This window comes from Salvia hispanica, chromosome 4 (assembly GCF_023119035.1).
Source record: "Salvia hispanica cultivar TCC Black 2014 chromosome 4, UniMelb_Shisp_WGS_1.0, whole genome shotgun sequence".
In the NCBI taxonomy this organism is placed as follows: Eukaryota; Viridiplantae; Streptophyta; class Magnoliopsida; order Lamiales; family Lamiaceae; genus Salvia; species Salvia hispanica.
In genome coordinates, this window is record NC_062968.1 from 12098054 (window position 1) to 12114126 (window position 16073).

The 16073-nt window shown below is 37.4% G+C and overlaps 2 protein-coding genes across 2 annotated transcripts; one reads left to right on the forward strand and one right to left on the reverse strand.

Annotated features, from left to right (window-relative positions):
- The first annotated feature begins 1487 nt into the window (after positions 1-1487).
- Positions 1488-3450, forward strand: LOC125220371 (DEAD-box ATP-dependent RNA helicase 42-like). The gene is made up of 4 exons (XM_048122540.1): positions 1488-1593; positions 1691-1896; positions 2208-3252; positions 3329-3450. The coding sequence occupies exons 1-3, from the start codon at positions 1488-1490 to the stop codon at positions 3213-3215; spliced, it is 1320 nt and encodes a 439-aa protein (XP_047978497.1). The 3' UTR covers positions 3216-3252; positions 3329-3450.
- Positions 3451-3808: 358 nt separating this feature from the next.
- LOC125222448 (eukaryotic initiation factor 4A-3-like) lies at positions 3809-7399 on the reverse strand. The gene is made up of 8 exons (XM_048125069.1): positions 6993-7399; positions 6385-6625; positions 6223-6303; positions 5831-5938; positions 5074-5193; positions 4664-4831; positions 4398-4484; positions 3809-4276 (listed from the first exon to the last, which is right to left on the reverse strand). The coding sequence occupies exons 1-8, from the start codon at positions 7298-7300 to the stop codon at positions 4163-4165; spliced, it is 1227 nt and encodes a 408-aa protein (XP_047981026.1). The 5' UTR covers positions 7301-7399; the 3' UTR covers positions 3809-4162.
- Positions 7400-16073: the final 8674 nt, after the last annotated feature.

The following is a 16073-nucleotide window of genomic DNA, read 5'->3' on the forward strand; positions in this document are numbered from 1 at the left end:
AAAAAAGGATTTAGGAAGGTTAAAGGGGAAATTGAATTTTTTTATAAAAAAGGGAAAAGGGGAAATTATCAAATTTTTAAAAAAAGAATAAAAAAGAATTGTAAAATTTTGGGGCCAGAGTTTAAGAGTATTTATTTATAAATTTCTTTTTCTAATAGTAAATCCTATTTTTCACCGTTTTGATCTATTTTTTTAACTTAGTAATTTCTCAATAAAAAACTTCAACCTACTAACCCAACATTTGTAAAACCCCATGCTAAGTTAAATGGGACGGAATCAGTAAGGCCCGGCCCAATATCCTACACCCTTTATCCTTATTATGTCAGCTTCAATTCTAGAACCCAAACCCTTTTCCCTTTTCCCCCAATTCATTCACGGTTCTTTCCCAGCAATCTCTTAACAATTCACAGATCCATTCAATCAAAATTTCGCCCTAGAATTTGAAAATGTATAACGGAATAGGGTTCAGACCCCTCGGGGACCCGGAACCAATGGCCACATAAAAGTCGAAAAATTTTCTTCGTGCGCCCCAAGACCAACAAAGTGCCACAGATTCGAGCAAGGGCTTCGAATGGGGCCCAAAAGGAATGGCCGGCGTGACCCGCAAAGCCAACAAGGAGATCCGGGAGCACGATGGGGAAGCGTCAGATTGAGCTCAAACTCATCTTTTTTGGAGGATAAGCTGACGGGATCGGGGGTATACCGATGCCGAGATCGCTGAAAGCCCAAAGGAGGCGAGGAAGTCTCTCGAAGCCAAGGATAAAGAAGATGCTGGTGTTGAAAATAAGTGCGATTTTCGGAAAAGTACGTATGCTTCTATCAGCTGTGTGTTTGTAAGTCGCAGTATTTATGCTTCTATAAAAGTACGAATGTTTTTGGGAAAAATAATGCAGTATTTATAAAAGTACGAAATTTTCTATCAGAGCCCATAGTACAATTATAGTGTGTGTTTGTGGGACTTTTAAGATTGATATCAGCTGCCCCTAGGGTTTTATGATCGAGCTTCATTTATCGTTATTATTCTAGCTGTAGTCCTTACATTCACATGTTGATTTTGTTCTACTTAGTTGCTGGGTTAATGGTTTGTTGTACGGTCACTGGAGCCAGTTGATTATAATTTCTTTACATTGCAGTTTTTTGATACTTATGTTGCTGCTTAAATTTAAATAAATGTATTTTTCTTTGTGAGAGTCTAACATTTAATTTTTTGTGGTTATCAGGGGTTTGGGAAATCAGACTCATCAAATAGCTGCACTGAAGGAGAGGGAGATGGAAAATCTGAAGGCTGCACTTGGAATAGAATCCCAAGCTGAGAAAGAGCAGAAGCGCAGTGCTGCTGAGGCTCTACATTTCAAAGAATCTTGATGAGGGTGAAATAGTGTCTATTGATACTGATCAGAGGGAAGCAAACAAAAAGTTGTAAAGAAAAAAAGAAAATTTAGGAACAAAAAGCGGGCTAAGGATTCTGATAGTAGTGAGGGTTCCCGATGTTGGGTCTTAGGAAGAGAAAGGGAAAGTCCTCTGAAGCAGAAGAGAGTTTCGGGGGTGACAGTAGTTCATCCAGTTCAGAGTCTGATTCCGATTCTGATTTGGGTTCCCCAGTCTGATCATGATAAGAAAAAAAATTAAAAGCTCATGAACCCACGGTTTTGATTCTGATTCTGATGACAACCATGTCCCCCCCAAAAAGCGGAAAGCAAAGGGCCCAAAAAAGTCTTCAAAGAGCAAACGCATGAATCTGATGATACTACAGCTCCCCCTGGGAGTCCTCAGAGGAGAAAGCAAAAAGAAAAAAAGTCTTCAAAGAACAAACGCCACGATTCAGATGATGACCACAAGGGTTTAGATGAGAGCCTTTTACAGGAGAAATCAGGAGCTAAAGAAGCATATGACGCTGTCAAAGAGCAAGGGGGCATGATTATGATCATGACAAAAGGGCCCCTGAGGGGGAGAAAGAAAAGAAAAAGCTATCAATGACTCATAAAAAGAGGGACGTGAGAGTCCAGAAAGGGAAAAAAAGAAGAAAAGGGAAAATGTCAATGAACATGCCGAGCCAAAAAACAAGCAATTTTTGGGGTGATCAGACAGTCCCTCTGAGAGTCCTGAGAGGAGAAATCAAAAAGCAAAAAAAAAGTCTTCAAAGAGCAGGCGGCATGATTCGGATGATGATTACAGTTCTGGAGAGAGTGTTGAGAGGATAAAATAAGGGAGCTCAGAAGAATGGGGAATCGGACTCAGATGATAAACATAATCCTCGTGAAAGCTTCAAGAGTAGGAGGCAGAGGGGTTATGACCAGAGCAGGCAACATGATGATTCGGATGTTAATTTGGAGAAAGGTGTGAGAAGTGGAACTGAGAAGGTGATTCCACTACCTGATAGTCCGAAGCACAGTCATTATGATAATAGTAGGAAACCCAGGAGTGAGATACAAGATAAATTTGGTGATAGGTATGTTCAAGGAAGCGACAGTGACAGAGAAGATAAAATTGGTGACGGGTATGGTCAAGGAATCGACATTGACAGACAAGTTAAAATTGTCGACAGGTATGGTCAAGGAAGTGGCAGTGATTTTGATGAAGCACCCAAAAGGGGAAGGGGACGACGTGATGGAGATAAGGATGATCTAAATAGAAACAGTAGGAGGGATGATCGCTATAAGACTGATGATGGCATCGAAAGAAGTAGAGGTAATGCAAGGAATCAAGATAGAGTTGAAGAAGCCATGCCATTTATGAAGAAAAAAATCAGTCATGGTGATGATTCGGGTTCCAGAGGCAGAAAGAAGGAGCTTGCATGTGACGTTACTGATGGCCCAAAGGATAACGATGAAGGTTACCGGAGAAGCAGAAAAGAAAGAGTGGATGATGAAGATAACCATGGAAGAAATCACGAAAGAGAAAGAGGGGATGCTGAAGGTGGCTTTGGAAGAAGGCATGAAAGAGAGAGAGGAGGGGATGATGAAGATCGCCATGGAAGAAAGCATGAAAAAGAGAGAGATGATGGTGGAGATCGCGATGTTAGACGTCATGGAGATAGAGAGCCATACAAGAGGGATCGTGAGCATCAACGAGAAGAGGAGCACACAAGTAAGAAAGACGAGAGGGGCAGGGAACACATTTCGAAGAGGGCTAGGTATGATGAGGGACGTTCTAGTGGAGGGACATACACTGAGGAGGACAGGAGTGATGATAGGCGGTCCAGACGCCGGCGATAAACTAATGGGGGTGCTGCTTTCTTGAAGTTTGGTGATTGTAAGTTGTCTTGCATTAAGTGCATAGTTGTTTATCATGCAAATAGATTGCCTTATAACTTCCCCTGACTTTGCAGTGTGATATGCGCTTTGCTTGTGTCGCTACGTAATGCGTTCTGCAATATGAATTCTCATCTTTGACAATGTCTTGATTCCTTCTGGTTGTCTATATCCGAAAATCCTTAAACCTTGAGCTCAATTTCTGTTATTCTTTATTTCTATTAGAATTTCCTTCTCTTTAGGGGATATTGGCGTTTAAAATCATAGACTTTGACCTAATTTAATGGAGTACTTTTTACCAAGTTAAAATTTGTTTGGATAAATTATGAACTTATCCCTTATAGTGAATTTCCCATCAGTTGGGAAAAAATTGATTTCGTGAAAAGTTTCTTAAAAAGAGTCCACGACCAATTTTGAATTTATTGGAAAATACCAAATTTTGGTTAAAGTTAACTAATATAGCATTAATATATTTTGACATCCTAAAAAAAGCAAAATCCAGCGACAAACTTAAGTGCGTACCCAAACAAGGGCAAGAAGAGTAAGAGCATGAGACATAGTACAAACATCCAACCATAATAAGCACCACAACCCAAACAAGGGCAAGAAGAGTAAGAGCATGAGATATAATACAAACATCCAACCAAAATAAGCACCACAACCATTCCGGATTAGATCTCCTACAAAGAGTGCCAAAAAAGGCTTCAACAATTAGTCCTAATCTTCACACAGCGAGATCAAAACCACACCACACCATGCCACAAACAAGCACCCAGCATTGAACGAATTGTTTCATTTTCTCGCCATAACGAGTCGCCAATAACTATAAATTACCAGTCTTGAATCTTTGCTCACCATCATCACACGCTGCATGTGCTTTCAAACAGTCGTCTTGCACCACAAAACAGATGTTAAATCAAATCGGCCACGTTCATTGGCATTTCATCGATCTGTGTACTGTAATACTGCTCGATATCCCTAAGGATCTTGATGTCATCACTTTTGACAAAGTTTATGGCAACACCCTGCACTCACCATAACACAATGGGACCCGATTACAAAGTGAACTTGATTGAAGAAGGGAAGAGGTTTGTCAACCAACAAAAAATATAAAAGAAAACACATGTTACAGAAGCTGCAGCATACCTTTCGCCCAAAACGACCAGATCGTCCGATTCTATGGATGTAGAGCTCTCGATTGTTTGGAAGATCATAATTAATCACCAGAGAAACCTATGGAAACTCAATGCAAAGACAACAATAAGATATCATTCTTATATTAACTAGGAACGAGGAAACAAGTATCAAGGAAAATAACATATTGTCCCTTAAAACTATGACTATCAAATATGAAGTTGAATGGAAAACAACCTTATACAACAATGGGAGAAAAATAGGAAATAGTGGTGTACCTGTTGAACATCCAATCCCCTAGCCCAAACATCTGTTGTGATAAGCACACGAGTTTGACCAGACCGGAATTCACTCATAATCGCATCTCGCTCCTTTTGAGGCATATCTCCATGCATGGATGAGACAGTAAAGTTATTCTCACGCATTTTCGCTGTCAGCCAATCAACCTGCCACAGAGAAAAAGTAATTAAGAGGCATCCAGAACCACCATTTCAGCTCAGATACATCTTAATATTTAGTATTTACAACGGAAACTGGTAGCATAAGAGTGAATGCTCGAAATGTTATATGGTTTTGATTTACTCAATAAGAGTGAAGGGAGACAATGCACATACTTATCTTCCTTATGAAGAATGATAATTTAAGTTTCAGCAGAGAAACAATGTGAGGCCAAATGGGTTAAAACTACCTTGCGCTTTGTGTTGCAAAATATAACTGCCTGGGTTATGGTAAGTGTGTCGTATAAATCACACAGCGTATCAAATTTCCATTCTTCTCTTTCAACTGCAACGAAAAATTGCTTGATACCCTGAACATAGAACGCCATATACAAAAATGAGAACATGACTTCTTTTCAATATTGCATCTCGAAAGCTAATGCATTTTTATTGCTACTTTCTGATCAGCAAAGACCAAAAATACAAAAAAAAATCATTGAGCAGGACATGGACAAATGTGAACAATGTCGTGTTTGGACATTGTGGTGCCAAACACAACATATAAAAAAACTACTCCCTCCGTCCCGGCTAAGATGACACATTTCTTGGCCGGCACGGGACTTTAAGAGTTATTGGTTAAAGTGTTTAATTTGATAGAGAAAATGTGGGTGTAAGTATTAAATTAGAGAGAGAAAGATAGATGAATATTTTAATAGGAGTGAGAAAAAGTGGTTGGGTGTATTAATTGGATTGAGAAAACTACTAAAAAAGGAAATATGTCATCTTAGTTGGGACAAACTAAAAAGGAAAACGTGTCATCTTAAGCGGGACGGAGGGAGTAGTTTCTTTCGCTTCTGTTACATCTACAACCACAACATAAACAAAAATGTTGTTTAGTGGTCTATAACCTGAAATGGAGTGAGAAACTAGTGACTCCTCCTTCCCTCAATCAGATTAAAATACCTTTACTATTATAAAAGCAGAAATAGGAATAGAAAGATAGCTCACCTCCAGGGTCAATTCATCACGCTTTACTAATATGCGAACTGGATCAGTCATGAATTTACTTGTAATCTCCAATATTTCATTTGGGAGGGTGGCAGAGATTAAGACAACCTATAATAGCACACACCCAGTTAACAATTTGCAGGAACTATATTATAGTATTAATAAAACATGGATCCTCCAAATCTGCCAGTGAGCCTCAGCTATAAAAACAGCCAGACATTTTCAAACACGTCTTTCCAGTTTCCACTACAATGAGCATTTCAAACAACAATAGTATTTTTATGCCTATATGTCTAGAAACATGTCTGAAATAGACACTTAATCATCACTTCTAGTCAGATGTCGTTCCTCGCACAAATTTGAGATAATACCAACAATAGAGGGCTTGGTACCTGAAGGTCAGGTGGAAGGTATCTGTAGACATCATAAATCTGATCCTTAAATCCCCTGCTCAACATTTCATCAGACTCATCCTAATAAAGTTGAGAAAATATAATAAGAATGAATGATATTCAATAGGCCAATAAACATTTCCAAAGGTAAATGAAACTCACCAGAATCAATATTTTGATTGCTCTAGTACGCAAAGTTCTTCTTTTGATCATGTCACAAACTCTACCAGGAGTACCTGATACCACCTGAACTCCATGCTCTAGTTTTCTTATATCCTCACCCACACTTTTGCCTCCAACACAAGCATGAGCTTGTACATTTATGTAGTCACCAATTGCCAGTATTACTTTCTCTGTTTGAGAAGCCAACTCTCTAGTAGGAGATAAAATCAAGGCTTGGACCCTAATTTTAAGGAAATATTAAGCAGGACAAATATAAGTTACTATAATACAGAAAGTTGGGACAAACAAATGTTCAGTTTAACTATAGAAACCACGGAATACAACAATACTGAACCTCAAGTATCACAAATCCCTTCAAAAACATAAAAACTTTTTTATAAACAAAGTGCAAAAATACCAACAGTTCCATGAAACCATAAAAAAGTGACATGCTATTAAGCTACCAGACAACAGCCAGGCACTTCACAGAATAAAATTCCTTCACAAACAAAAGGAAAACCCCAATGTTCAAATAAATTCGACCAGTAACAGTCTTAAAAATATCATCATAAAACAATGGGAATTAAAAAATGAGAGAAAAAGCATACTCGGAGGACTTGGTATCGACAATCTGGCAAACAGTTAGGGCAATCATTGAAGTCTTTCCAGTACCGGATTGCGCCTGAGCTATGACGTCACGGTGGGAGATAATAGGAAGAACTGCGCGCTGTTGGATGGCGGAAGGCTTCTCGAAGCCGTAATTGTAGATTCCTCGGAGGAGCTCCTCCTTAATTCCCATCTCGTCGAAGCTCATGATTGGCTCCACACCTTTCGACGTTTCGAACACGAGCTTCGCATCGTCTTCCTCCATAGCTCTCCGCCCCCCGCCGCCTCTCTGAGCCGCCGTAGTCGCCATGGATTGGATGGTGTTTCAATTAGTGTTGCTTCTGCAAATTGAAGGAGAAGAGAATTGTGCCCTAGTTTTTCAATTTTGAGACTTCGCCCCCAATTTGCACTCTGCTCGCCAAAATCGCTATTTAATATACTTAAAGTCGTGTGTTTATTGATCCTTGTGCTTATAAAAGGATATTAATATTGTATTATTATAGGAGTAGTAGTGTATACTTACGAATAAAACTAGTACTCCGTTATTCGTCGCATTCGCATATATACGATAAATCATTTTACATCGTGCCCATAATTCTAGTTTAAATCATTACGTTTAAATTTGGTAAGAATATAGTATTAGTTATATTATGCTGAGTTAAAATAATAATTAAAAAAATCATATTCCTTGTACTACATTTTATTTCATTTTATCACAAATTTTTGTTAAGTATATATATCTTCGTACTAATGTATTTTGTTTCACTAGTACTTTTACAATTTTTTGTTTCATTAGGTTTCTATTAATGAATAATAGGTTGTTTAGTTGAATCTTTATTTGTTTAATGAACTTTATAATTTAATTAATTTTTTGTTATACTTCCTTCGTCCCATAATAATAGTCATTTTTATTGTGGACACATGGTTTAAGAAAAGTGTTTGAATATGTAATAAATAGAGCGTGTTAATAGAATATGAAACTTTTTTGGTATAAAAATTGATTCATTGGATTTGTTAGATTAAATTCAATATGAAATTAAATTATGATGGTTAAACTCGAATGGTGGTGATGGTTAAGAAAATTTGATTGGTTAAATTTGATTAATTAAACTTGTTGTTACACAATTAAATGGAAAAAAAGGGAAACGCACGACAAGTTGCATACAAATAAAATTTGCGTTCAAATTTATCCAAAAACGAGGTGGGAAGTTGTACAATTCCATGGAGGGAAAATTTACATGACATTCAAAAACCCATCTTCACCTATAACAAGAAGGGAAACCATACCGCCATTAATGAAAATTTACAAGAAATTTAAAAGTCAATCTACAACTACAATAAATACATTCATTTTCATAATCAGCTGCTCCACTCTATTCCACCGATCAAAAAAGGGAAACATACTTAAAGTTGGAATACCTTCATTACTGGGCAATGGAGCAGGAGCAACACGCCACTTTGTCCTTGAACTGCCAAGAGAAGAACCTTGTGCAGTTTCTTCTACAGGAAAGTCAAGCTGGAGTGCTTCCACGTGGTTCTTTTACAGAGGCACCCAAAAAACTCAAAATCCATAGAAGGACAACAATGAAATTATGGAAGATCACCCAGTAGCAAATGAAGAGAGGGGATCCTGTTATGATGAAAGGCAAAGCAAAAGGTTATCAGCACCAAGATAAACTCATGCTTGATGAAGAAAGGGTTAGAAACTTGTCTATACTTTAAGAGATCAACAACAAGGAAGCTTGCTTCTAAGATTGACATAAGCAAGTCAACAGTTGGTAGATTGGTTAAGAATAAATAGATAAGACCATACAAGTGTAGTTGAACCTACACTGGCTCAAGCAAATAAAATTGCAAGGATGAGATGGTGTCTTGCCTATATTCAGCCAACAATAGCTGAAAGTAAACTTCTTTACCATTCAATGCACAACACATTTCATATCGATGAAAAATGATTCTATGTGACAAAGGCATCACACCAATACTACTTGTTGTCAGATGACATGTCTTTGTAAGTCCAAGATATTCCTCACTAAAGTGATGTTCATGTGTGTTGTTAACAGGCCACATGTTTGGGAATGATGGGCATACCATATTTGATGGTAAAATAGGCATATTCTCATTTACACAACAAGTACCTAGAGGTGCCCACGGTTCAGGAACCGGCGGTTACGGTTCGGAACCGCCGGTTCCGGTTTTAGAAATTGTTGAACCGGAACCGAACCGCGATGGTGTTTCACGGTTACGGTTACGGTTCTAAACCGCCGGTTTAGGTTTCGGTTCGGAACCGACGGTTTTCCGGCATTTTTTATGGTTTTTCACGGTTCCGAATCACCGGTTTTTTGCGGTTCCGGCTTGGTTTCAACGTTTTCCGGCGGTTTTTCACGGTTCCAATTTGGAACTGCTCGGAACCGGCGGTTTCGGTTCGAAAATTTTTGAACCTGAACCGAACCACGGTTCAAAAATCGACGGTTTCGGTTCGGATAAATTCTCACGGTTTTGGTTTGGAACCGTAACCGGCGGTTACGGTTTCGCTTTTAACCGCCGATTCGGTAAACCTTGGGCAGGTCTACAAGTACCAGCGTGAAGAAATTCAAAGAACAAGCCGAAAGGGACACTCAAGACAAAGCCTATTCAATCAGTGAAGAATGAAGTCATGAAAGATTGTCTCCTCGACCAGGTATGGCAATTATTTTCTGTCACATTACTATAAGCATTATTAATGTCATCACTTAGTTATATACATACATCATGTACAAATTATACCAACAATCAAGGCTAAGTAGCCAGCCAGTGCAAGCAAGCAGAAAGGCATCCAACAATATAATGCAAAATGATAGGGTTGACAACGGAAGAACAAATAAATCAGAGAATTAGATCTATTTAGCTTATTATTTAGACAAAATCTATTCGCGTAATTATCACATGGATTATGCTCAAAACTTGAATTAAAACATGCTTTTGATTAATTGAAACCTAAAACATGATTTTCTACGGAGAGCAATGTTATGGATGTCGTATGGCGGCTTACAGGGGTAAGCCAAAAAACCGCCACAAGGATATGGCGTATCGGTATGGCGATCGATAAATTAATTAATAAAATATTAGTAATATATGCATACATAAATTCAAAAAATTGAAAAATAATAAAAATTGTAAATATCAACTACTAAAATAATAAATAAAACAGAAAGTCATAAGCAATTATATATTATGATTATAATAATAAGTCCTAGTTCAATAATTAAAATATAATGTTATCATCGTAATATATATAAAATCTAAATTAAAACTATCCTCAATCATCACCATCCACAACATAATCATCCTTCCCAACATAGTCATTCTCATCCTCATCCTCATCCTCATCTATATCATCGTCCTATGGGTCTTCCGGCTCCAACGAAGTATATCCTTCTTCTTCATCTTCCGATTCTTCGTCCACAAGTTCGCTTTCTTCAACCACTGTCAATCTGCCTTTATTTTTTCTAGATATGCATGTGGTTATTGAGGCTTTCCTAGAACTTGATGATGTAGAAGTTTCTTTTCTTTTCTTAGACCTAGACCCATTACTCCCTCTGTTCCATAGTAGTGGAGTCATTTTGCCATTTTGGTATGTTCCGTAGTAGTAGAGTCATTTCTCTTTTTAGTAAAAGTCAACACGTTTCTTCTCACTTACTGTTCCCTCTCTCTTACTTTATTCTCTCTACCTTTTCCTTTCACTTACTTTATTTTTATTTAGTGCATTACACATCATTTTCTTAATCTTTATGCCGAAAAGAAATGTGTCTCCACTACTATGAAACAGATGGAGTATAAGTGATAGGCTCTTCAACTCCCGACGCCTCGTACACAGTATCCCAATCAAGCGAATCTCCATCAAAAACCATATCATTTCCTTCACCTTCAGCACCGTCGAACTCTCCAACCAACCACTTGTTACAGTGATCAAAGTAATCGAGTGAAAGAGGATCGAGTTTATTTCTTTGTTCGTACCTCTATAATTTTTTTGGTTGTATTTCACATAAACCAAATCATATAACTTTTCATGCTCGAGCCTATTTCTCTTTATCGAATGAATCTGCCACATAAATATAATAATAGGTTTATAATTATAATATTATATTATAAGTTTAAAATTGAAAACTAAAATCTAATAAAAGGTTTGTCAATTACCTGCTAAAAAACACTTCAATTACGCTCACACCCTGAAGCACTACTTAAACCTTTCATCGCGGATTTTTGCAATAGAGGAGCTGAGGCGCCATGCAAACTCCACCAATTAGCTACAAAGCCAAATAAAGTACCTAGATTAGAAATTAGAACTCGGAAATTTAATGGCGTTAAGTGTAAAGATTCAGACCAGAAGGCAATTCTTTAATTTGCTCTTTTGCAATTTCATCAACAAAAAAGCATGATGCAGCTTTGTAAATTTCCAACTGCTTCATTGTCTCTTTTTGGACTTCTTTCTTTGGAACAACTCGTTTGATGCATTCAAACAACCCTGAAGTTATCTCAACATCAAATCGCATTTCTGGATGATCATAAAAGATGGCCAGATTCAAAAAGTAGCCAGCTGCATGCAATGGCCTATGGAGTTGGCAATTCCACCTTCTATCAGTGATCTCGAAAACATTGGAGTATCTTTGCTCAAGACCATTAAAAGACTTCGCGATTGTTTCATTTGCCTTCTCCATTGCCTCAAAAATATGGCCCATTGTCGGTTTCCTTTCACCACCCACCAATCTAAGAACTCTACAAGGGGAGTCATAACTTTGAGAATGTAAACCACATTATTCTAGAAAAGAGAATATTGTGTTGTCCTAGCTGCTTCCTTCCCCTTAGCTTCTTTTGAAAGCTTGTTTTGGATCCATTCATTAGAAATAGACATTTTCCTAATGTTATATTTCTCCTTTTGCAACCTTTCTAATGATAAAAAGGATGTAGCAAACCGAGTGATGGCCGGCCTGCTGGGGTTTGGTGCCCCTTGCACAGCGGAAGACTTGTACAAAACAAATAAATCAGACGTAGGATCTATTTGACCGATTATGCGATTAATCAATTCACATGTTAAACAGATAATTGCATGCTAGAACGCAAATAATATATGCTCAAAGAAAGTAAATCCTAAAACATGAATTCTACGGTTTAGAGTTACCGATTTGATTCTCCAAAGAATCGTCGATTGCTCGCGCCTTTTCCATGTGATGATCTTCAATACTAGACCACGGATCTTCTCTCTGGTTCCCGAACTGTATCTCGATATCAGGGTGGGCTGATCTCATCAAAATACTAGGACTCGAATAAAGAAGACAGAAGAAATCCTTCTCCAATTAGGAGAGAAATTCGAACTCCTCTAGGTAGAGGGAGACGAAATTTTGCTATTGGAAAAATTATAATTTCTGTCTCCTTTATTCTCCTATTTATATTAAGTTCCTTTTGGGCCCAGACAGAGATCTATGGAAGGTTTTGGATATGGGCTCACCCCAATTAGCTTTTTACTAATTAAATTGAACCCACAATTTAATACAAGCTTATATTGGAATATTACGAGCAGCCACTACAGAAGTAATATTGACCTCCCCATCCAAATCCGAAATTACAAGTAATCCGGGTTTCCGTTGTTTATATTATTTATTTCCCGCGCTTAAGATATAAATGTCGATTAATTAATTAATGTCTGCTACGGACTTAATTAATTAATATCTTATTAAATCCAAGAGTAGACTTAGCAAGAAACACTTATTTATTATTCATAGAGTAATAAAACTCCAACTGACCAGTTTTCTTAATAATAAAACCTTGTTCGAGCTCCTCTTGAGGACATTATCAAACGAGACTCACCTCGCACACGATTCAACACAATAGCAATCCTAGCACCACTAGATATTAATCACCACTGCCCAATATATCAGGATTATTGGGTTGCGAAAAACCCGCACCATTTGATAAGTCAAAGTAGCGCATAATCAATACCGTATGCTCAATGCTAACATATGTAGATTAAGAAATACTCCCTCCGTCCACGATTAATAGTCTCATTTCTAAATGGCGCGGGTTTTAAGAAATGTTAAGAAAAGTGGGTGGAAAAAAATTAGTGGAACATGGGTCCCACTTGTATATATTAGTTTTAAATGATATGTGAGTGGAATGAGTTAGTGGAATGTGGGGTCTCTTTACCATTTATGGTAATTATGAACCGGGACTCTTATTCGTGGACGGGCCAAAATGGAAAAACGGGACTCTTATTCGTGGACGGAGGGAGTAGTATTTTATCATGACCTAGTTTTTCAGCAGATAGCATAAAGACACGTCTTGCTGTTAGATCCGTTCAGTGCTATACCACACCAATGTCATCTTATTTCGGTAAGGCTTAGAAATATGCGGACTGACATTGCAACCTTTCACGATAGGTAGCCAAAGCTTATCTATGTTGTGAAATTCTTCTTTCTCTTTTGCAAAGCATTGCATAGAACTGGTCGTGTTACCTTAAAGTGGACGTCGCCCACAACCGGTCTACTAAGCAAAAGACTTAGGCTTTGTTTGCTTCTTATATATATAAATGTTCGTAAAACATCTTATAAATGCATAAGCAAACACAATGTAATAATAATAGTGATTCTATTCGTGCGAAACTGCTCGAATAATACTGAATCGGGTTAAAAGTAGATTGTAGAGTTTTTCGTTTACAAGCAAGATTCTATTCGCGCAAAACCTGCTCGAAACATGCTTTTCAGTATACCAAACCTAACAAGGAGATCTTTGGTTTTGCAATAAAGCTTCAAGGCCTACACGTGGAAAAATAGCAAATCACTTCGATTCTTTGGGGAATCACAATTATAAGATTCAATATCATAATTTAATACTATAAAATTATGTGATTAATTGCGCATTAGCCTGTCTCTATATGTTGAAGCATGAAATTGAATTGATCCACATAATCACCTAAATAGATTTTTTTTTGTGAATTTATTTAATTTGCAAGTTCTTCTGTGCAAACCCCAACAGACTCACCCCACACACGATTCATTGCAATAACAATACTAGCACCTCTAGACATTGATCACCAGTACCCAGGATATCAAGATTCTTGGATTACGAAAAATTCACACCATTTGATAAATCAAAGTAGTGCATAATCAATATTGTATGCTCAATGTTATGTCAACAATGATTAAGAAATAACAATCACCAAGACCTCGACTTTCATTAAATAGCAAAAAAGACTTATCTCAATTGTTAGATCCTTTAGTGCTATACCACACCAGTCTCGTTTATTTCCTAAGGTAAGGAAACATGCGGACTGACACTGTAACCTTTCGCGATAGGTGGCCAAAGCCTATCTAGGTTGTGAAATTTTGTTTCTCTTCTACAAAGAACTGATTGCGTCACCTTCTGTGAACGTCGTTCACGACCAATCTACTGTTAGAGTTTGTATACTAGAAATCACCTTTCGAGTGATTGAATACTGTTTAAACTCTTATTTTATTTTCCAAATGAATAAACAGATTATTTTTGTCATAATGTTGTTATGTTTAACATTTAATGGATGTTTATTACATGTTTAAATGTATAGGTAACTTAACAAAGTCTAAGTCTTTGTTTTAGTAGACCGATTGTGGGCGTCGTTCACTTTAAGGTAACACGGTCAGTTCTGAACAAAGAAAAAGAAGAATTTCACAACGTAGATAGACTATCGTGAAAGGTTGCAATGTCAGTCCGATTATTTCTAAGCCTTACTGAAACAAAATGACGTTGGTGTGGTATAAAGATCGAATGGATCTAACAAGCAGGACAAGTCTTTATGCTATCTACCGAAAGACGAGGTCTTGTAAATTATTGTTTCTTAATCAATGTACGTTAGCATTGAGCATACGGTATTGATTATGCACTACTTTGACTTACCAAATGGTGCGGGTTTTTCGCAACCCAATAAGCCTGGTATATTGGGTAGTGGTGATTAATATCTAGTGGTGCTAGGATTGCTATTATGTTGAATCGTGCGCGAGGTGAGTTTCGTTTGATAACATACGATATTAATTGAAAACTACTTTGACTTATCAAATGGTAAGGGTATTTCGTTGCCTAAGAATCCTGATAGATTGGGTAGTAATCACTAATGTCTAGGTGGTGCTAGTATTGTTATTGCAATGAATCGTGTGATGGGAGAGGCCAGTCTGATAATATCCTCAAGAGGTGTTTAGAAAAAGGTTTTATTATTCAGAAAATTGGCCAGTTGGAATTTATTCCATGAATAATAAATAATGATTCTGAACTAGACCACTCTTGGAAAAAGAAATTAATTAATAAAAGTCAGATAGCAGACTTGATATTAATTAATGGATATTTATATCTTTAACACGAGAAATGATTTAATTAAAGAGGAAGTCCCGAAATACTCGTAATTTCGGTTTGGACGGGCAGTCAATATTATATCTATAGTGGATGATAATAATATTTAAGTTTGGGCTTGAATGAAATTAGTTTTAATTTAATTAGTGAAAGCCTGAACTGTGGCCCAATCCAATCCTCCATAGATCCCTGGTCTGGCCCAAAATAATTAACTCAATATAAAAGTGAGAAGAAAAGAAGACAGAATTATTATACCGATATTATTTTTCTCGTTCTCTGCAATCAAGAGTGAAGGGTATTTAGGGTTCTTCTTAAATTCTTCTCCTGCTTTTGAGGATTTGACAAGCTTTGCCCACACAAAGGTCAATTCCGAGTTAAAGGGAACAGATCAGAAGATTTGTGGTAGAGATCAATTGAAGAAGGAGTTCGAATTCAATTACTTGAATCCATACGGTAAATCTTATGATTTTAATTGCATATATTCAGTACGATTTGTGATTATATGCTTATGAACATATTTCTAGTTTTACAATCTGATAAAAGCACGGGCGCCACGTCGTCCGCGGTCGAACTTTCGGGTTAGGTGCTCGTCCGTCACCGTGCAGTGGGAGGACGAGAGCAGATGAGGCGACGAACGATGGATCGTCCGGACGAAAATCACCCCATTGTGGATGCCTAATATAATTAATCGTCCTTCTGTAGTAGGGGTGTTTCTTTCACGGAATTTAAGA

Excerpts from the sequence above, each read along its gene's own strand:
- LOC125220371 (XM_048122540.1), top strand. The coding sequence starts at position 1,488 with ATGTTGGGTCTTAGGAAGAGAAAGGGAAAGTCCTCTGAAGCAGAAGAG. Across the intron at positions 1,594-1,690 it reads TGATTCCGATTCTGATTTGG|CGGAAAGCAAAGGGCCCAAA; the intron begins GTTCCCCAGTCT and ends CCCCCCAAAAAG. Across the intron at positions 1,897-2,207 it reads CTAAAGAAGCATATGACGCT|GGAGCTCAGAAGAATGGGGA; the intron begins GTCAAAGAGCAA and ends GGATAAAATAAG.
- LOC125222448 (XM_048125069.1), bottom strand. The coding sequence starts at position 7,300 with ATGGCGACTACGGCGGCTCAGAGAGGCGGCGGGGGGCGGAGAGCTATG. Across the intron at positions 5,194-5,830 it reads GTGATGAATTGACCCTGGAG|GGTATCAAGCAATTTTTCGT; the intron begins GTGAGCTATCTT and ends TTCTATGTTCAG. Across the intron at positions 4,832-5,073 it reads TTTGCAACACAAAGCGCAAG|GTTGATTGGCTGACAGCGAA; the intron begins GTAGTTTTAACC and ends TCTCTGTGGCAG.